This window comes from Epinephelus lanceolatus, chromosome 14, assembly GCF_041903045.1.
Source record: "Epinephelus lanceolatus isolate andai-2023 chromosome 14, ASM4190304v1, whole genome shotgun sequence".
In the NCBI taxonomy this organism is placed as follows: domain Eukaryota; kingdom Metazoa; phylum Chordata; class Actinopteri; order Perciformes; family Serranidae; genus Epinephelus; species Epinephelus lanceolatus.
This window is the reverse complement of record NC_135747.1, coordinates 6,318,239-6,340,354: the sequence shown is the minus strand read 5'-3', so window position 1 is coordinate 6,340,354 and position 22,116 is coordinate 6,318,239. Positions and strand designations below refer to the sequence as shown.

Here is a 22,116-nt window from a genome sequence, read left to right as displayed (position 1 = left end):
AGCTGAGGCCTGTTATAAATGTAATTTTAACTTCCCTTGAGCTACTGATGATCTGCTGGCATTTGTGCTTGTGATTTTGCACAAACATCTACAAAGCAACAAAAGGTGCTGCATTGCAGTATATTTAAAGGGACAGTTCAACCCAAAATAAAACAAATAGATATTTATCCTCTTACCCTTTGTGTTATTTATCAGTCTAGATTGTATTGGTGTGAGTTGCCGAGTGTTTGAGATATTGGCTGTAGAAATGTCGGGCTTCTCTCCAATATAATGGAAGTAGATGCCCCTCGGCTTGTGGTGCTCAAATCACCAAAAAATTACATCTGAAAAACTCAACAGCAATGTCTCTTTCCAGAAATCATGACCAGGTTACTCAAGATAATCCACAGACCTTGTTGTGAGCAGTTTCATGTAGGAACTATTTTCCTTCCACTGAACTACACCCACCAACTGTATCACTGTGCAGGACGTTTGCATGTTAGCACACCTAGCACCACTGAGAGAGCTGATGTTACAGCTTTGCCAAAGAGGATGGCATTTATGTTTACATTTCGCGCTGTCACAGGCACAAGCTTCGGAATTATGAGTAGATGCGCTTCCTTGTAGCAGTTCTGTCCTCGTTACCTGGAAATTGTTTCCCCTCCGCCATCATGAAGGACCTTTCAATTCCTTAAATACACCTAAAGGAGACGAGCAGCAAGGATGTCCTGGATGCTCTTAGAGCAAGGAAACACGGGTGTATCCCACATGAAAGTCTCTGATCAAGTGGCTCTCCAAGAGTCACAGCGTCATGTTTGTTGAAGTGTCATGAAGGGATCTACATATGATATGATAGAACACAGTTACATGAATGCAATATCATGCACCATCACCTTGTGTGTGATAAATCTAACACTTTAGAAAATAGGACACACACTCTTACACAGCCTTGTGGTCTATTGTTGATCAGATAACCGAAATGCAAGTAAATAATCAGCCTAAACAGATAACACTGATTCCTATATAAATCAGAAGATTTAAAAGGAATATTAATGATAACTAAAATCAACAACTAAATTAATAATACAAATACTCAGCTATGTTGAACTATTTATTTAAAAGGGTCTTTTATATGTAAAACTCTTATATGCTAATAAGAGATGTTCTTATCTATCTATGAAAGATAGTTCATCTTTGTAATAGTTATTAATAGTTCAGCTGTGCAGCACATGCTAACCATAGACTGATGCTAACGAGGGATGCTGTGGAACCGGATTTCTCTTTTGGCAGCTCGCTCCCTCCGCTGTCATCTCCGGAGGCGGGACTAAGATGCGAGAAAGTAGGCGAGGAGATAGGTTAGCGTGATGAAGTGCACCCTATTACTATGAAAAGTATCTAGTCCGTTACGCAGTGGGAGGGTGCAGCGGCAGGACTGGCAGGGTTGCAGCTTGGGTTTCGTTTCCTCAGAACTGACCGCCCAGCAAAGCCTGACAGTCTTCCGCATCACTCGGCTCTCTTGTCTCTGCTCTCTGACCGTGAACCAGCACCTGTTCGACCCCTATCTGAAAACTAAAGGCGAGGACAGCAGACGATGGAGAGTCTACTTTGAATTTGAATGGTAAGTTGTCTGTATTCTTCCATTTCTGTGGGCAGTGTGAAGATGTAGTCTGACAGGCTCTAAGTAAATTATTTTCAAATAATTAAATTATTAATTAATAATCAAATTAATTATTCAATGGGAGAAAAATTACTTCCTCCGCTTCGTGATGTAGATTATGTTAACCCAGGTGGGTGGATGTCTAGTTCCTGCATTCGACTTGCAGGTTATGTTTATGTGCTGTCGAATAGTAGAATATAACATCTTGTTTCCACTTTGACATTGCATTGATTCCTGTCATTCCCATAAAAACAGCCCCTATCAATTATAAAACCAGTGGTGTAGTGGTAATTGATGAGGTGGGTGTACAACTAGGTTGACAGGTAGGTTACTGATGAGGAAGTTCGCATACTCTCCTACTCTCATACTCTCTGGTTTTTGAGCTGATAGGTGGGTATACTGTAACTGGATAGAAAAAGACGTGGGTATACCCGTATACCTGAGTACACCCTCCACTACACCACTGTATAAAACTATATTCTGATAATTATGTTGGCTAAAATAGGCCATGTAATTGTGAAATACACAGTTTTGTAATTGCAGCTTCTTCCTGGTTTTGTTTTAACCACGCCTGGCACCAGAGAGCAGTGGTGAAATCATCATTTTGTCATATAATGTAACCCAAGGGTTCATCTAGTGTTGGGAAGGTTAGTTTTGAAATATAATAGGTTACAGATTAGTAGTGAGCCTGTTAAAAAGTAATAAAATATGTATTAACTTAATCAAAGTAATGTAACTTTGATTACTTTTTGATTACTTTTCTGACAAGTGTTTTAAACTGGGCTATAAAGCTGAAAAATGTATGGAAATAGCCTATGCTGAAAGAAGGCATTACTGCACAGCGAAAAAATTCAAAGTAACAAAATCATAGTTATATTCTACATTTTAACTTTTTTACAAAAACAAATGTATTTGTAATCACCAACATTTTGATTAGTAATTGTAATTTATTACATATGTTTTGCCCTGTAACTGATTATAATTACATTTATTTTGTAATTTCACTACATGTAACTAGTTACTCCCCAACACTGGGTGCATCTCACTGCACTTTTACACATTAGAAATATATTATAAAGAAACCAGATTAAATAGGGAATTAATTAAAAATAAAAAAATGCAGTTTGTGGATTAGAGTTGATGTGAAACAATTCGTTATTCATTACTGTAGTGTAATTATTGCATTCAACAACGCTTAGAGTAAAGGTAGTGGAGTCAGTCTTATATCTCTTGGACACTAGGGTTCATATCACAAACACTGTCGGCACAGGAGTTATAAAACAAAACACAAAACACTAGACCAAACTGGTCCTTCTACACCTGTTAATGATTACATAATGCTGATTCATTCCAGACCTGTTCAGGGTTGGGTTGGGTTTTTATATATTCTATTATTTATAGTTCCAGTCGGGTTAAATGTCAGCGCTATATACTGTGAGACGGTAGGCCTCTGCCTTGACGTATGACTTGTGATAACAAGCAGAGCGTAGTTGTAACTAATAGTAGAGATGGTTCATTATTCGTATTTGAATAATTAAAGCAGCTGTGCGGAACTTTACGTTTTCGTTGATTATAGTGCCCCCCTTTGGTCGAAGTGGTATGACACCCACAGCCTGGTGTCGTAAAATCTCGACTGCAACTGGCAATTACTGCATGCATTTGTTTTGGAGAGTGAGAGGAAAATCATAAATGTTCTGGTGTAGCTCTGAATTTCTTATAAACTGAGGACAACTGCCTGCTGTGTATTTGTGTTCATGGTCACAGTCACAGATAATTTTGTGGCGTTTGTTGTAACGTTACTAGACAAAAGCGGTTCACATCAGCTAACGTTACATTTAGCTTGCTTATAACTTCCATGTCGTCATATATTCAAGTGAAACAACGTCTAACAAGTTGCGGTATATTCTCTAAATAAAAACAAAAATTACATACCTGTTGATTAGGAAAAGGGCCAACTCGGGATCAGTTTTAAAACCTTCAAATCTCTCAGCTCTCTCCACTTGGTGAATGCCCGACCGGGGTTTACACGAGCCCTATCACTGTCCCGTTTAGCCTTCTTCTGTTCTTTTTCTTTTAGATGGTGCTCCTTTTTTATCCGCCATGACATCGAAAGTACAACCAAGTCCTTGTAGATACATCTGGTAAAACTGTTATGTGTTCAGCAATGCCCGTTGCGTACCAGTTACTGGAAGAACACTTTCTGTAAACACGGCTCTTCTTCTTCTCTCAATTTATTGGCGGATCGCAAACAACTTCCAGGTGCATACCACCACCTACTGTACAAGAGACTACTCCCTACTACATGTCATTTAGCCTGTTTCTTAAATCCTACTCGTAAACACAGCTCCTTCTTTTCCTGTGGTTCAATGGCTGTGGGCCGCTGCAGGCAGGCAGACTTACTTCCGCCTCCAGGCACCGTATTCTGGTTTGCTGACTTCCGCTGTGTGTCCGACCCGAGCCAGGCTACGCTAAATAGCCATATAGAGAAAGGCTTTTTTGTCACTGTTGGATTCAAATAAATATGCGGATCTTCAAGGGGGGTGATACGAACTAGGGACAGTTTTATGAATGGTAAAAAGTTACGCACAGCTGCTTTAAATTATATAATCAAATTAATTATTCAATGGGAGAAAAATTACTTCCTCCGCTTTGTGATGTAGATTATGTTAACCCAAGTGGGTGGATGTCTAATTCCTGCATTCGACTTGCAGGTTATGTTTATGTGCTGTCGAATAGTAGAATATAACATCTTGTTTCCACTTTGACATTGCATTGATTCCTGTCATACCCATAAAACAGCCCCTATCAATTATAAAACCAGTGGTGTAGTGGTAATTGATGAGGTGGCTGTACAACTAGGTTGATAGGTAGGTTACTGATGAGGAAGTGGGCATACTCTCCTATGTATTACAATGGCTTTTTAGCTGATACTGTAAGTGGATAGAAAAAGATGTGGGTATACCCCGTATACCTGAGTATACCCTCCACTACACCACTGTATAAAACTATATTCTGATAATTATGTTGGCTAAAATAGGCCATGTAATTGTGAAATATGCAGTTTTATAATTGTAGCTTCTTCCTGGTTTTGTTCTAACCACACCAAATCATCATTTTGTCATATAATGTAACCCAAGGGTTCATCTAGTGTTGGGAAGGTTAGTTTTGAAATATAATAGGTTACAGATAACTTTGATTACTTTTTGATTACTTTTCTGACAAGTGTTTTAAACTGGGCTATAAAGCTGAAAAATGTATGGAAATAGCCTATGCTGAAAGAAGGCATTACTGCACAGTGAAAAAATTCAAAGTAACAAAATCATAGTTATATTCTACATTTTAACTTTTTTACAAAAACAAATGTATTTTTTATGTATTTGTAATCACCAACATTTTGATTAGTAATTGTAATTTATTACATATGTTTTGCCCTGTAACTGATTACAATTACATTTATTTTGTAATTTCACTATATGTAACTAGTTACTCCCCAACACTGGGTGCATTTCACTGCACTATTACACATTAGAAATATATTATAAAGAAACCAGATTAAATAGGGAATTAATTAAAAATAAAAAAATGCAGTTTGTGGATTAGAGTTGATGTGAAACAATTCGTTATTCATTACTGTAGTGTAATTATTGCATTCAACAACGCTTAGAGTAAAGGTAGTGGAGTCAGTCTTATATCTCTTGGACACTAGGGTTCATATCACAAACACTGTCGGCACAGGAGTTATAAAACAAAACACAAAACACTAGACCAAACTGGTCCTTCTACACCTGTTAATGATTACATAATGCTGATTCATTCCAGACCTGTTCAGGGTTGGGTTGGGTTTTTATATATTCTATTATTTATAGTTCCAGTCGGGTTAAATGTCAGCACTATATACTGTGAGACGGTAGGCCTCTGCCTTGACGTATGACTTGTGATAACAAGCAAAGTGTATTTGTAACTAATAGTAGACATGGTTTTGTTTCACTTAAGTGTTCCAGGTGTACTGACATGGCTTGAGTGAGTGGAACAATTGGAACAGGACCCAAACACAGGCAGTCGGGGCAGACGGGTAGTTCAGAAAAGTTACATATCGGTTTATTGTCGATGGTAGCAGGTCAAACAAGTCTGTCAAGTTCTGGCCACAAAGTGTGAGGACATCTTGTGGACAGTTTGAGGATAGCAGGCCAGGGCATTGAGAGGTGAGTTCTGTAATGTAATGGTTGTATTTCATGCAGTCTAAGTCTAAGACCTAAGGATACGTAAGTGACACCATTGCAGGGAGTGAGGGTTTTTTGGCTGGGCTGTTGTTGCCGTGTATGCTCCAGGTTTAATGCATGTGCAGCCGAGTCAAGTCAGTCCAGTGCTATGTATGAGTTGTTTTAATAAAGTTAACAGAAGACAGTCGTCGCCTCCTGAATATATTTCTACATAACATTTCATGATGTCAGAAGTTGTCTGAAGATGGCGATGTTCCCACCTCCTGAAGGTTTCGAATTCTCGTGGCCAGAATAATTCCCAGAGTGGTGCCAGGGGTGGGCGATATATATCGTTAACGATAATATCGTCATTGTTGTTTTAACGATGTGCAAATTTACGTTATCGAGTATGCAAACAACTGAAAACACACGTTGAAACCAGGTTGAAACCCCACATGTTCACTGAACGGAAGACGTGGGTCAATCGTAGTGATAGGTCCCAGCCTGTCAGGTGGGAACTAAGGTCATGCTGTATTGTGCTGCAGGGGAACAATTAAAGGGTTGCTCAAGTACCTGAAGCCTGCGTGGTTCATGAGTGGTTTGTGGTTATACAAACAAATAACTGAACATGGTGTCAGAAGTAAAGTCGGACGCAAGCGACAGTACTAGTGACTTAGTCTGCATATAGCAACACACAAAAGTGTCTAGTTTTTGGTCGGGAAAGTTCGCAGTACCGGAAGACCGTCTACGGAGCTACCTAGCCTAGCCACAGTTAGCTATTGCTTCTGGATTGGAGACGCAATCAGAAGAGAATCGCAGGAATGTGATCTTTGAGAGAGCAAAGTTTAATCAGCGGCATCAAGAAACGGGCGAGACAGCCGACAGTTTCATTATGGCGCTGCACTGCCTGGCGGAGCGCTGCGGTTATGGGGCTCTACATGATGAGATGGTGAGGGACAGGCTTGTGGTGAGTCTGCAGGACAAACACCTATCTGAACAGTTGCAAATGGACCTGGAATTGACGCTACAAAAGGCCGTCACCAGAGTCAGACAGAGCAGGCAGGTAAAAAAGCAGCAAGAAATGTTGAGAACATTTTTCCATTAATATCATCCATGCGAAACAATTAATGAGCTATAACTCAGGCTGTTAAAAACACATATTTAAAAGAATATCGTCTATCGTTATCTTCAAAATCCTTCAAAATATCGAGATATTAATTTTGTCCATATTGCACACCCCTAGTTGCAAGCATATATAAATATATGATAGTATATGTATGTGACAATAGTCATATGTGTATAATAACAGTAGAAGTATGACTAATGATAACAGCAGCAGTAGGAGGAGGCATCAGGCAGGACCACAGCAGTGGCACAACCACGACACACCATCAGGGGTAGCTGTGATACGAGTTAACCTGCATACACGTGCCACCGCGTTAGAAACTAAGGAAAACAGTGAACAAACTAGACAGCCCAGGTGGTAAACTTAACTGTATTGGCCACTTTGTAGCTACTACAATAAGGTAAACAGAAAAGGATTAGGTACCGCATAGAGGGGATTAAAACTATTGTACAGCTGAAAGACTCCTGTCTTGCTAAAGTTGGCAAGCTGAAAATAAAGGCCATCAAAATGACTCTTGAAGAGGATGCAGTTCCTTACAGTGTGTCAGCCACCAGGCATGTCAATCAATCAATCAATCAATCAATCAATCAATTTTATTTATAAAGCCCAATATCACAAATCACAATTTGCCTCACAGGGCTTTACAGCATACGACATCCCTCTGTCCTTATGACCCTCGCAGCGGATAAGGAAAAACTCCCCAAAAAAAACCCTTTAACAGGGAAAAAAAAATGGTAGAAACCTGTGTGTCAGTGCCCATGCACCCAAAAGTGAAAAAGGAGTTGGACCGCATGGTGAAAACTGTTGTGATACAGCCAATTGAAGAGCAGACGGAGTAATTTGCTCCTATGGTCCCTCTACTTAAGAAAAACAAACACCAACCACGAATATGTATTGATATAAAAATGTTGAACAAAGCTGTGAAAATGGAAATATATGTCCTGCCCACTATTGATGACATCCTGCCCAAACTCGCCGACGCCAAGGTGTTTTCCCTTTAACACGCAGCCAGTGGTTTCTGGCAGATACTGCTAGACAGTGAGAGCGCCAAACTGACGACATTCATAACTCCCTTTTGCAGGTACTACTTTAATAGACTGCCATTTGGATTCACAAGTGCAAAATCTTTCAGCATGAAATGACAGAGCTTCTGAACGACCATAAAGGCGTAGCTATTTACATGGATGATATTCTCATCTACTCTGACACACCAGAGGAGCATCAAGTGAGACTTCAGAGAACCTTAGACACTCTCAAGAAAATGGGTTTACAGTTAAACCACGAGAAATGTCCCCTACATCAGCAACAGCTAAACTGTCTTGGACATTGCGTTGATGAACATGGCCTCTGACCAGATGAGGCTATGGTCAAAGCCGTCACTGAGGTTGAGCCATGTAGCCGACCTGAGAAGGATCTTTGAAATGATCCATTACTTACGCAGATATCAGCCACACCTATCTGACAATACTAAACCCCTCAATAACCTACTTAAAAATGATGTAACATGGACTTGGACTGTAGCTCAGGAGGAAGCCTTCAATATGGTGAAACCACTCATCACAAAGTCTCCCATACTAGCATTCTATGATGGGAATAAGCCAACCATTGTAAATACAGACACTAGTAGTTATGGTTAAGGTGGAGTCCTGCTACAGAACCACAATGGTCAGCCAAAACCTGTTAGCTTTTGTTCCAGAACACTCACAGATGCCAAACAACAGTATGCTCAACTTGAGAAGGAGTGTTTCGCAGCAGTCTGGGCTTGTGAAAAATTCCCCAAATATCTACAACCCCACAGCTGTATGTGCCATGGCTTGTAAAGCAGACATCCTTTCGAGAAATCCCCAGCCAGGTATGACACAAGAAATCATGGAACTGACAAGTGAAATAGATGCCTATTATGAAGCAGTTCACAGGTCATGGCCCATCTCACCCACCAAACTAGGCTTGGTCAAGCAACAGACTCTACAGGGTGCAGGACTGCAGATGGTTTGACACTGTGTGCTGTCAGGATGGCCCAAATATGCAGTTAAGGTGCCAGACAAGGTAAAAGCCTACTACACTTCAAGACATTCTTTCACATTGTCAATGTTGCACAATGACTGAATAGTGGGCTCAGTGCCACAATAGATGAGGCCTGAGATTTTGCAACTCATTCATGACGGGCACCAAGGCATTGTGAAGTACAGAGAAAGAGCTATGTGTAGTGTATGGTTGCCAAGAATAAGCAGAGACATTCAGGAAACAGCACTTGTAAACACTGCCAATAGTTCAAACCCACTCAGAAAAGAGAACCCCTGATTTGTACTCTACCACCCAATCGCCCAGGGGAAAGTAGCAGATCAGCAGCTGACATATGCAAACTGAAAAAAACAGAACTAATTGGAAGTTGTACACTATTTATCATGTTACATCGAGATAGCCTACCTCAAAGATGTGTCAGGTGAGACCATGAAAGCTAAATTGAAAAATATCTTTGCCAGATGGGGTTGCCCAAATGAACTGATCATATATAGTGGTCCCCAGTGCTCTGGGAAAGCTTTCACTCCATTTTCTCAGGAGTATGATTTCAGTCATATTACCACCAGCCGCCACCATCCTCAAGCCAATGGAGAGGCAGAGAGAGCGGTGCAAACAGCCAAACGGATCCTGAGACAGGATGATCCATTTTTAGCCCTCATGATCTACCGAGCAACCCCGCTACAGGTGTGAGCCCAGTACAGCTCATGCTCGGTAGGCAGATCTGCACCACAGTTCTAAACTTAGAGACCAAGCTTCAGCCTGTATGGCCAGATGTGTAGCATGTGAGACAGACTGATGAAAGAGCAAAACAAGGCTACAGGAGTGCCTACAACATGCATGATGTCAGACCCCCACCAGAACTCCAGCCTGGACTCAGTGCTGCTGTGAAGCTGGACTGCGAGAGAGGATGGACAAAGTTAGCTACTGTCCTTGAACAGTGTGACTCACCGAGGTCGTCTTTGGTCCAGACAGACGGAGGGATGCTCAGATGTAACCGTCATCACCTGAGCCCCCCTGCTCAGTGCATCAGCCACACCTGAGAAGGAGGGATACCTGATCCACTGCCTGATCCACCTCCAGCTACTGTGCCAGTGATTCTGGCATGCATGACCTCCATTGGCAGACTTATGAAGCCACCAGACAGATATAGAGAGTATGTGAAGTAGTAAAATAATAAATTGTGTTAAGTGGCAGAGTTCTGTTCCGAAACTGTTTTAAATGAAGCGACTGTCACAGAAAAGGGTAAAAAAGAGATGCTGAAAATGTTCTTTTGTCACATATGTTATTAGTCATCTTGCGGGAAGAACAATAGAAGAAAGCTAATGCATGCATTTCTGATAATTTGGAATTCATAATTGTCAAGAGACAAGACTGGTAGTGATTCATGCAGATGAAAGTACAGTCAAGTTCATTTCATTCACATGTCTTAAAAGACTCAAAGAAAGGGTTGAGTCAGTCCAGTTGTCAGACAGATGTTATTCATACATTTAGGGCACGTATAGCTGCAGGAATGAAACTCTTATTGAACTTGGCTTTTTTGCACAGAGGTAGCCTGTACCTATGGCCGGAGGGGAGGGGAATGAAGTATTGGTGGAGTGGATGGTCAGGGTCCTGTGTGATTCTAAGGGCTTTACGGGTCAGAGATGAGGTGACACTGTCAGATAGGTTAGGAGTAGTTAAGCCAATGATTTTGCTTGCCAGATGGCTTACTTTCAAGAGTTTGTTTCTATTAACAACCGTGAGCATGGGGAAGAAGCAGATGGCACCATACAACAGAACCGGCTCAACAATGCAGAAGGAGGAGGAGTTGGGGTTGAACAGACAGGTGTCGGAGTTTACGTATAGCTGTGAGTCTCTGTTGGCAGCATTTGTAAATGTCCGTGGTGTGCTGATTAAAGCTGAGGTTTTTGTGCAGTATGATGCTGAGATATTTGGAAGACTCCACCTCCTCCACCTTCTCCCCCGTTGATGAAGAGACTGGGGAGGGGGGTGAGGGTTTTGGGAGGGCTGATAATCAGTTCTTTGGTTTTGGAGATGTTGAGGTGGAGATAGTTATTGTCGCACCATGTGCTGAAATGGGAAATGGAATGTTGGTAGGCAGCCAAGGAGTCGTTATTGTACAGCAATGCAAGAATGGCCGTGTCATCTGCATATTTAAATTTAGTGTGGTGGGGGATGGACTCTGACAGTCATTCGTGTAGAGGGTGTAGAGGAGTGGGCTGAGCACGTACCCCTGCGGAGCACCAGTATTGAGCGTGATGGTGGAGGACAGGGACTGGCCGACCCTCACTGCCTGGGGTCTGTTGGAGAGGAAGCTGTGGATCCAGTGTATTAGTGGAGATGGAACATGGAGGCACTGTAGTTTCTGAATCATCTGGTGGCATTGTATTGTATTAAAGGCAGAACTGAAATCAACGAGTAGTAGTCTGGTGTAGTTACGGGGAGAGTCCAGGTGTTGAAGCAGATAGTGTGTGTTTTAATTATGTGTTTTAAAATGTAAGGTTTACCCCTAAACCTCCTAGATGTACCATTACATATGCAAAATGGCTTTTTGGGCTTCACCTGAAACCCAGGTGAGTAGGGCTAGCTTTATAACAGAATATCTAGTCTCATATCACGATATTGATATAATATCAATATATTGCCCAGCCCATGCAAACAAAAATTAAACAAAAAAACTTTGTGATACAGGAAGCTCTGTCAGCAAGTCAGCATGATCAGTAGCAAGGCTCTTGTTTCTGTAGAAAACTAGGTTACTTTATATTGTTGTGAAATATTCTATTCCAAATTGTTGTTTTTTTTCTATTGCCAAGTTCTCAATTTGAAGTTGTAACTTCTTTTGGAGAAGCAAAACTTCCTTTAAAATTGCCAGAACTGATGCATCGTCTTTGTTGTTTCTGTAATGAAAAAAGAGGAGACAAAGTAATAATGCATTTTTTGTGGCATACAAAATGGTCACACAAGATAGAATTAGAAAAGTTTTTTTAAAAAAATGTGAACTTTTACTGCATGACAATAACAGATTTAATTGAATACTTCAATCGAGTAAAAATTAATCTTTATTTTACAGCATTTTGTGATTGAGATTATGTGGAAATTTAATTGAGAGGAAAAAATAACAATAACCCCTTACTTTAACACTTTTGTTGTCCTTGGAGGGTTCAATGGGCTATGAAGTCTGACAGTTGATGTGCTTGCCACACATCACTCTCATCCCTCATTTCCTCATCTGGCTCATTGGAGAAGGTACAGTAATTTTATGAAGAGCAGGCCTAGTGTCATAAATTAGGCTTAAACTGATGAGTGTTACCTTTCCAAATGACCACAGCACAGTAGGTGAGTTGCGACCGATGATGTCCGCTACCATCACTGCCTCATTTGAAAGAGGTTTTGGAGGTGGACCCCCACCTAGAAAAATTACATTTTGTTCTATAGCACATTAATGGTACAGTCTTTAATGAGAGCTCATTAACCTGCTTCATGTTAGCTATCAGGGATATAACATTACCATTATAATCTATTTTATATCTGTAGCTTCAATATCTTAATGTATTAAAATCAACAATAGTTAAATAGGCTAGTCATGTTAGAAGAGGATGTCATCTTTCTTATGAACGACTTCTGTACGGAGACTTCTTTAACCATCAGCCATATAGCAGTTAGTCCAACCAATGGTTAACCTTACTTCAGATAAGCTGTAAGTTAACTTTAACTCAAATATAATTCTTACCAGTTTTGTTGGATTCCGCCCTGTAATTAGTGATCTCCTTTTTGGCCGGAACACACAAATTGTCATATTTTTTTGTATTTCTTGGACAGACCTCCTCACAGGACTTTCCTCCCACATTCGTTGATTTGTGTTTGCTGTTATTTTGGATCAAATTTACTTTTCACTATGTTCTTTCTTTTATTGACTTCCTACAGAAGTATGATTTTTACTTCCTCTGACCAATTTGGTTTTCGTGTCTTCTTATCTTCTGCTTTTTTTTTTTTTTTTTTTTTTACAATCACTTTGTGAAACACAATACTTAGGTGTGACAACAGGTAGCCTGGGCTATCAAAAGCACACATTTAAGTTAACAAATGGTCTCCAAGGAAACAGTAGAAATTTTCTGCTGAATATGCTTTTCCAGTACAGTAAATGCCTCAACATCTTGCCTTGACTAAGGAAACCTTTGAAGAGATTCTATGCAACACAGTTAAGTAATTTCCTCAGCTAAGGAAAAACTAAACCTCAAGTGTCACACTTAAGGACCAAACTTAAGGTGCTTTGTGGAGCAGGCCTCTTGAACTCACACACATTTTTATTTTTTCAAAGATTAAAAGGTCAGAAAAATAGACACTGACATGAATCCAACATATTAGCATAGATAAATTGGCCTATTTGTAAAAAACCCCAAAAACATTTAGTTGACAGTATGCAACAATGATAATAAGCTGACTCTTACCTGTGAATCCTTGTGCATTCATGTTAGCTAGCTAATACTAAATCACTGTGCTGCACACAAATTTGCTTTTCCCAGGATAGCAAGGCATGACCCACGCTACTCCCCCTTACTCTGCCTCTGATTGGCTTACCCTGATATTCTTACCCTAACTCTTACCAATCTCACCCCTCATGCCTAAACTTAACCAATCCAACCAAGAAAGGCAATGGACTCTAGCCTGTCAGAGGTAAAGTAGGGTGGGTCATGCCACCTTAGGGAATGCAAATTCACATACAGCTTCTGTCCATAATAGTGCAGGGAACTAGATAGCTAACAGTGACATACTATTAGAACATATTGGCCAGGTAGTTCTATTGTTACATGGGGTTAGGATAATATGGGTTTAGGGTTATAGGGGTATATCAAATATAGACATTCTTGTGAGGCACAATGGGTTGTTTTGCTTTTCAAGCAAGAGAGTGAAATACCGTTCAAGAAACAAACATGATGTTTAAATCTATGAATCTGCTAATAATTATTATTTTAATAGCTTAGTATTGTGTGCACCATGAAGAGGGATGTTTATATATGACACTGTAGGCTGCTCTACATGTTATTGTAGGCCAAGTTTAATATGCAACTTGATTTTATAGATTATGTATGATATGGGATCCATGCTCTGTCTTTCTTTCAGCTAAGGGGTCCTTGGCCTGAAAAACATTGAAGACCCCTGGAATAGAGTTACGATTAATGTTAGTTACTGACTGTGCAAAGTTTTTACCACCATGGAGGTCTGTAGCGATTTGCTGAGTTTTTGGTACTCAGACCTACAAACAGTTTGGTTGATTAAAGAATTGAGGTTTAATACCTAGTCCTAAATATGCTTAAACAATCAGTATATTCATCTTTATACTTTCTTTTGCAGCATTAGTTGTCAAGATTTGTGAAAAGTGAGCCTGCTATCATGGATGATCAGGACCAAACAAAGGTAAGGCTGAAATTTATAACATTTTGTGCTTCCAGTACATTGTCTAGTGCTCCATCACAAATTGCTCTGTTTGAATTATTTTTGTAGCATGAGTGATCTACGTGTGTGAAGAAGGAAGCAAGGCAGACCATGGCAGAGGAAGGAGAAATGAAGGTAAATCGCAGTTGAAACAATCTGCATTTCAGAGGAAGGTGCTCCTGTACCATAATCCATCAAACTGCCAACTACAATGAAAAATTATTTACATTAGATTCACATGCGTTAAGTTATCAAACCAACACAGTTTTGTAAAATTTGTTCACTTCTTACATATTAAACCACCTCAAGTCATTGTGCATTATTACACCTCATTCTTTAAAGCCACATATGATCAATAAAAATATGTTCAGTAATTTGAGTTGAAAATGAGGAAAAATAACCGCACTTTTTATTTTAATGTCAGGAGGAGGATCTGTCACCTGACATCAAGAATTGGAGTAAACATCAAGTGAGAGAATGGGCTCTCAAGTTGGATGATGTGGATGACAGAGTTGCAGAGACACTGTTTCAGCAAGACATTAATGGAGCCAGTCTTTTGCTTTTAGATAAAGAAGACTTAAAACAAATAGGTGTGACTTTTGGACCAGCAAAACTTATCATTCATGCCAGAGATGAGGTAGTAAAATTAAAGAAAGAGGAGCCAGCAAGCTCTACAAATCAGCCTGGAAGACCATGCAAACCTTATCCATTTTGTAGGTACCATGATACCTATAGATACATGGAGAGCAGTATTCTTGATATTACAGAATCGGGTCCGTCAGATTTAATTGAACCTTGTCACGAGTATAAAGCTTTCATCAATACAACAGATGAAACTGAAATGATCAAGTTCACAGAAGAGACTATTCGCTTTGCAGCTGCCTGCATGAACAGCCGCACCAATGGCACCATCCATTTTGGAATAGGAGATGAGCCAGAATTCAAGCATGGTCAGGTGTTGGGAGTGGTTGTTAAGGACAGAGAGGCTTATGCAAAGGAACTAAAATCTGCCATTGATGGTTATTTTGAGTATAAACACAAGCAGACTGCTCAAAATTGCATCAAACCTCCACGATTTGTTGGCGTTCTCAATAAGAATATGACATCATCAGACAAATATGTGATAGAAGTGGACATAGTCCCTGACTCTACAATGTGTGAAGAAAACACCTACCACACTTTCAACATGGACACAAAAAAAGCCAAGAAAAAAGCAAAGGGTAAAGAAACAGTCACAGTGGAAACAAAACCATCGAAACAATTCTTTGTCAGAGATGGCGGTAGCAGCAGGAATCTCCTTGCACCAACCACATTTGCCAAACCTATGGAAGAGTACAACCAGTTTGTTGGCAGTATGGCACAGCGATCACAACTCCGCAAAGAAGCTGAAGAGAAGCACCTCAGTGTGATAAAAAACAGTACCCAAGGCTCCAGATTAAGTCACATGATAACTGGTGGAACCTTCTCATTAGATAAGTCACATTTTGAGTCGTATGTGATAGTAACTAACAAATCACATTCAACCCAGTTTGAATCACTGGGATTTCTTGTAGAGCTCAACCCAACAGCAGTTTTGGACTTTGATCCAGAATCATCTAAACATGGATTACAGCATCACTTTGAACAGCAGAGTACAGTGAGTGTACATTTACCAGCAAAGTATAAAATCACAGAGGGAGTTGAGGACATTGCAAACAAACTGAAATTAACCCGCAACACCAGCTGGGTGTTGTGCAATGGAGGTATTGAGGATGAGGCACCCTCAGACATGGACGAGTGGTTGATGGACAAGGGAGCCTCCATTCGAGACGTGATTTCTTTCTTGTGTCGGAAAGATGTGCTTCCAAACAAGAGATTTCTTGTCATTTTCTTACTTTTGTCAACAGTGAGTGAGAAGATGGACCCTCTTGTTGAGACTTTCAGCACATTCTTCCAGGAGCTCAGAGGCATCGAGCAAATCCTTTGTATATGCGACAATGAAAAAGCATTTACCTCCTGGATGGGCCTGATTGAGGCTCGGTGTGGAATCAACATCTCTCATAGGTGCATATATGAGCTCAGTTTTGCTGAAGTCAATGGCACTGTCCTTAGTCTTCTGTCAAAAAACCGTAGATCCAGCCGTTTCCTGCCCTGTGGTGGGGGAAGCAAAGTGCTTCTTGAGAAGAAGGTGGAGCGTAGCCTGAATACCTTAGAGGTCCTGTGTGTGAACCAATGCGAAGGAGGAAACGAGGACAAAATTGCCATAGAGGAGAACTTCTACAAAGGAGGAAAAGTGTCATGGTGGAATTTCTACTTCTCAGAGCAGCCTGGATCCACACCATTTATCAAACGAGACAAGTTTGACTTCATTATGAACACAGTCCTACCAGATTTGTATTCCCTGGGAAAAGCCTGCGTGTTGTTCAACCTCATGCATGTACCTGGATGTGGTGGGACAACTTTGGCCATGCATACTTTATGGGCTCTTCGGGACAGATTCCGTTGTGCTGTCCTCAAAGACAGTAACGCTGACTTTGCTGAAGTTGCTGACCAGGTGGTCAAACTTTTAATGTATGACCATGAAGAGCACTTACCAAGGGTCCCTGTTTTGTTGATGATAGATGACTTTGACGATAAAGAAAAAGTGTTTGATTTGCAGCAGCTCATTGAGAAAGAATGTGCAAAGAAAGAGATTCGGTCTAAATCTGCACAGGTTATTCTCCTGAACTGTATGAGGTCAGAGTCCTCTGAACAGACTGAATCAACTGAGGAGACAGTATTCATTGGAAATGATCTGTCTGAGATGGAGCAGAAACTGTTTGAGGAAAAACTTGTAGAAATAGAGAAAACGCATAAGAATGCAGACACGTTCTACGGGTTCATGATCATGAAGAAGAACTTCAAGCCAGAGTATGTTCAGGGTGTAGCCCGCAACACCCTTAAGAGCTTCAACATAAATCAGAAACATGCACAACTCCTGGCTGTTTTAGCTCTGTTGAATGTATACTGCAAGGGTGCCTCTCTCTCTGTCTCTCTGTGTGAGGAATTTCTTGATCTTCAACCAAAACCAGTTTGTGGAACCATCAAAGTCGAAGAAGGATTTGGGAAATTTTCCACTTTAGTTACCACCTGCTCAGTTGAGGGTAAAGTAGTTTTCAAAGGTGTGAAAATGATCCATTCAAGTATTGCAAGGCACTGTTTGCAGGAACTTACAACAACACACAATGTGAGCAAAGCTGATATCACTGATCGTCTGCTGACCACAGACAAGCTTTATGAGAGCACACAAGGCAAAGACAAACTCCTACAAGATGTTCGCCACATTTTGGTGAAGAGACATCACTCAGTGGAGGAATCTCAGTTCTCTCCACTAATTCAAGACATTGCAAGTGACACCCCAGGACTGGAAGAGATGGTGCTGCAAAATGCATCAAAAAGATTTGAGAAAGATGCAGTTGTCTCTCAGTTACTTGCCAGGTACTATTACCTGAAAAAGAAGGATTTCTCAGAGGCAGGAGTTTGGGCCACAAGAGCAAGAGATCTTTCCAAAGACAACTCATATTTTGCAGACACATCAGCACAAGTTATCAAGCATGAGCTGAAGAATGCAGTTGCAACCTACAAAGAAGAACCTCTTAGTCCTGAAAAATTGGACTTGTTTCTGAAAATGTCTCAGTCAGCAATAGATGCATTCAAGGAAACACAGAACCTTGCAAAGAAGGAGTCCATTCAGCGATTGCAAAACAAAACAGACAACTGCCCTTTTAATACAGCAGGGTGCCTGGGAGAAATTCAAGTCGGAGTTCTTGTCATTGATGTGCTGGCAAAGACCCCCATATTTTCTTCTGAAAATGTCCGCCATGACATTATGAGTGGGGTTCTCTCTGGAGAAATGAAACTTCAGGATGTACAGAGAAATGATAAACGGCACAACAAACACACAAACTACTACAAAATTCTCAGACAGTATGAGGATGTACTTTACAACCTCAGATATAGGATGAAGGTGAACTTTGACTTCCTTGACAGTTTTTATGTGAACTTGGGCTCCAGGTCTGGACTGAAAGACAGTCGTGAGCAGGTTGCCCAAAATGAGCTTTTCAGATGTTTCAAACAGTATGTAAAGCTTTTCTGCAAGACAGACTCTGCAGCTCTTCTGAGGAATAAAACCATGTACAACATGCTGAAACTACACGAGGCAAGACAATTCCTGGAGCTGAAAAAAGCTGATACCTACTCTGGGATTCTGAACTGTCTCTCAAATGACATCCAGCCTGAAATAATGGAGAAGATTGCCAAACAGTATGCTTTTGTTTGTGAACATACGCCGAGTATGAGGGAGAGGATCAACTTCATCTACTTCAATGTTGTGCTTAGTTGTATCAAACTGGCATCAACCTGCATTGAGCCGTACCAGGACTTAATTAATCTCCTTTGTCGAGTTCTGCAGGAGCAAATCCCATTGGGTGAGAATTTGCCACTGCACTTCATTGCAGTTGTGCTGTTGTGGCCGCAGCAGAACAGTCCAGCAGATCGCAGGCTAGGGGGGTATATCTCACAGATGAGGGCCTCTTATCACATAGTGATGAAGGAAGTTTGCAATGGCAAGAGACCCATTGTCCATTTCTTCCTGGGGAAGAAGCAGGGCTATGAACGACTAGTACACTTAGGGGAAATCAAAAAGTGCTGCACGGCTGGACAGAAAGAATTTGCCTCCATGTGGGAAAATGGCAAAATATGGAAAGACAAGAAGGTGGAGGAGAAGCTTTGCAGAGTCACTGGCGAGGTGAAGAATAAGTTGATACTGGCAGATACTTGTATCCCAGGCCTGAGGCTCGAAGTCACCCCAATGTTTCGAAGTCAGCTCAGTGGGCTGGGCCAGGGGTCAAACGTGTCATTCTTTATTGGTTTCTCAATGAAAGGCCCTCTTGCGCTTGATGTTACCTAAATTTTGAAAGCAGTCTGTTCTAACCCAGCTGCCCACCAGCATTGTTAGACCTTGATATTTGGTTGAACTTTGTGACATCAGGTGACCAAAACTCAATGACAGGGCAATGTCTAACGCCAACATCAATTTGACATAGAATACTGAAAACAGATGACATTGATATTTTGTTAGTTTAAAGTTGTGTTAAGTGACCGAAATCCACAGTCTTACAAATGTCCCATGCCAACATCATCTTTGACGTAGAGTACCAACATTTAGTTATGAGGAATGAAGAACAAAACCCGACATCTGTGAAACATCATAATGTTAACATCTAATTCTAATTCTTGTTAGACATTTAAATTATCATCAACCTGATTTTCATTTTAACCAAAATACATCAGACTAAGAGTCAAACATCTTTCTGACATCATATTGATGCCTGGAGCTGGGAATTTTTTGTAGCTTTTAGCTAGTGATAGTGGATTAATCTGTGTTATATACCCTGATATACTTTGAAAAATGATTTAGTTATATAACTAATGAATTTGCTTTGTTGCATTTTTGTGTATCCCTGGCTATGTGTCTCACATTATTAATGTTTTGTAAAAGAAAACATTTGTCAACCTTAAAATCAAACTCTTTAAAATGTCTTATGTTGAAAAGTCTACTGTAGCTCACAAGTCATTGTAAATATGAGTCTTTTTTATGGAAATTATTTTTTTTACATTATGAAATGATTTGTCATCTGAAAAAGAAATACAACTATTACATTTTGTCATGTTCTGCATCAGCTGAGTAAATATGTCCATGATGTGAAATAATCTGCATCAGGATATTTGCTTTTGAATAGAAATTGTGTACTTAAGCAACTATATAAGGATTTGCAATGTTTTACAGTAATTATCTTTAACTATACATGTTCTATTACTGATGTACCTAATTTGCCTTGCATAACCTTTGAGCAATGTTTTACATAACAAGATCCTTTACATTTAACCAATATTCTGTGTAAAAATTCTGAACATTGTAATGCTGATTTTGTTTTGTTTGTTTGTTTGTTTTGAATTTTGTCTTTATCCATAAACTGATTTCATGTTTGAAATACAATAGTTTTTATCTTTTGCCATGTGATATATGATGATTATTTAACAGCTTGTTTTGCATTCCATAAAAATCAATGACAAACATTGAATTTTGCAATACCTGTCTAATAAAGATGCACTGACATTACCATGTATGAGTTTATTCATAATTTACTGCACCATGTGCACAAACTATCACTGTCCATGCTATAAACCCCAACTCATCCATGACACAAGATTTTAATGTAAAGTGTAAACAAATGACCCAGATTGTCAAACTGATGAAAAAACTTAATGTTCACTTGACACAAACACTAATCCCTTGTGAACTTGACTTTTTTTTTATGTTGAGTCAACAATCTTTGAGTTTTGAGTTAATTTGATCAAAATATATTAAGCAGATTGACCTAATTAGTTTAAGGCCAATCATTGTGCGCTTAACATGTTGTGGCATGTTGGGGCTAAGTGGGTGGAGTTTCCCAGCATGCCATTAGACACTGTGTTTAAGGCCATAAGCAAAGAAATCTGTGTTTACATGTGTTATAAATCACTCATGTTACCCATAACACAGTGATTGATGTTTATGTATTTCTCAGTGGTTCTAATGGGTTACAGTTAATATTTTGTTTAAAGGCCTTTTATCACCGTGAGTTAAGTTGTATACACAGTTAGTGACCTCCGGCCTGTGTGGTGATTGACCGACTCATACAAGGTTGTTGTCAAATGTGTCCTCAATGTGTATATGTTCATAGTACATAGAGTTAAATGCTCAAACAACAAATAAAGTGTTATTTAGCCACCATATAATTCCTGTCAGATGAGGGTCATGTAATGCATTTATCTTGTGTCTGGTGTACTGAAAACTGTCATGTTACTGTAGTGTAGTAATCTAAAAGTTTTGAGTCCAATATGTTTTCAAAAGGCTTTATGCTGAGTAAACAACTTGGGGTTTTACAGTGTAGACAAACACTTTAACACCCCCCACATCACTTTACTAAAACTCAGTATCCTGGGTGCATTGTAGTGTACTGTGCTTAGCTGTTTTAGGCTGTCTACATGCCTGAGTTACTAATGTAGTTATAAAAAGAATAAACTTAGACACATTAATTGTATCTGCAATAAGTACAGTGCTTCAATGTTTTGAGCTATTTTGTCCAGGTAAGGTTGTCCTTTCCTGTATCATACACAGGGGGGCGCCACAAGCTCAGAAATAATAAAACAAGCTCAGAAATGATAACATGAACTGAATCACTACATTAAAGTGAATAAAATAGGAAAACAGATTTTTTTATGCGACTTATTTAAACAAATGGCACATGATCATTATATGAGTGTTATATAGGACTAGTTATCGGCACTTGGTATCTTTAAGGCACTGACCAAAACAACCCATTACCAAGGCGTATAGTAACTTCTCCAGTCAAACAATACCTTCATTTGATCCTTTTTGTACTCAGATCTAGACCAAAATGAGTATTTGTATGGTTTTCCTTGCAGCCAGTCACTGCAAGAGTTCATAGATTTAATGTGATATGACTGGCCCACTACTGCAGCAGTTAAAACCCATACAGTCTGTGGTGTGGTGAAGCTGAGACGGGTGTGTCTGACAGAGTTGGCAGTTCAGCTTGCCAAGATGCCCCCAAAACTTTTAAAAGTATGGCTGTGCTATACGCCTGTGGCATTTTACATAAGTGAATGCTTTTAATCAC

General features: G+C 39.9%; 1 protein-coding gene across 1 annotated transcript; it reads left to right on the top strand.

Annotated features, from left to right (window-relative positions):
* The first annotated feature begins 1,388 nt into the window (after positions 1–1,388).
* LOC117248454 (sterile alpha motif domain-containing protein 9-like) lies at positions 1,389–20,555 on the top strand. Its single transcript, XM_033613565.2, has 4 exons — positions 1,389–1,597; positions 14,336–14,398; positions 14,486–14,551; positions 14,841–20,555. Exons 3-4 carry the CDS (start codon positions 14,528–14,530, stop codon positions 19,341–19,343), a joined length of 4,527 nt encoding a protein of 1,508 aa, XP_033469456.1. The 5' UTR covers positions 1,389–1,597; positions 14,336–14,398; positions 14,486–14,527; the 3' UTR covers positions 19,344–20,555.
* The last annotated feature ends 1,561 nt before the right edge of the window (positions 20,556–22,116 follow it).

Coding starts and splice junctions, on each gene's coding strand:
- LOC117248454 (XM_033613565.2), top strand. CDS start 14,528: ATGGCAGAGGAAGGAGAAATGAAG. Junction 14,552..14,840: donor CAGAGGAAGGAGAAATGAAG/GTAAATCGCAGT, acceptor TTTTAATGTCAG/GAGGAGGATCTGTCACCTGA.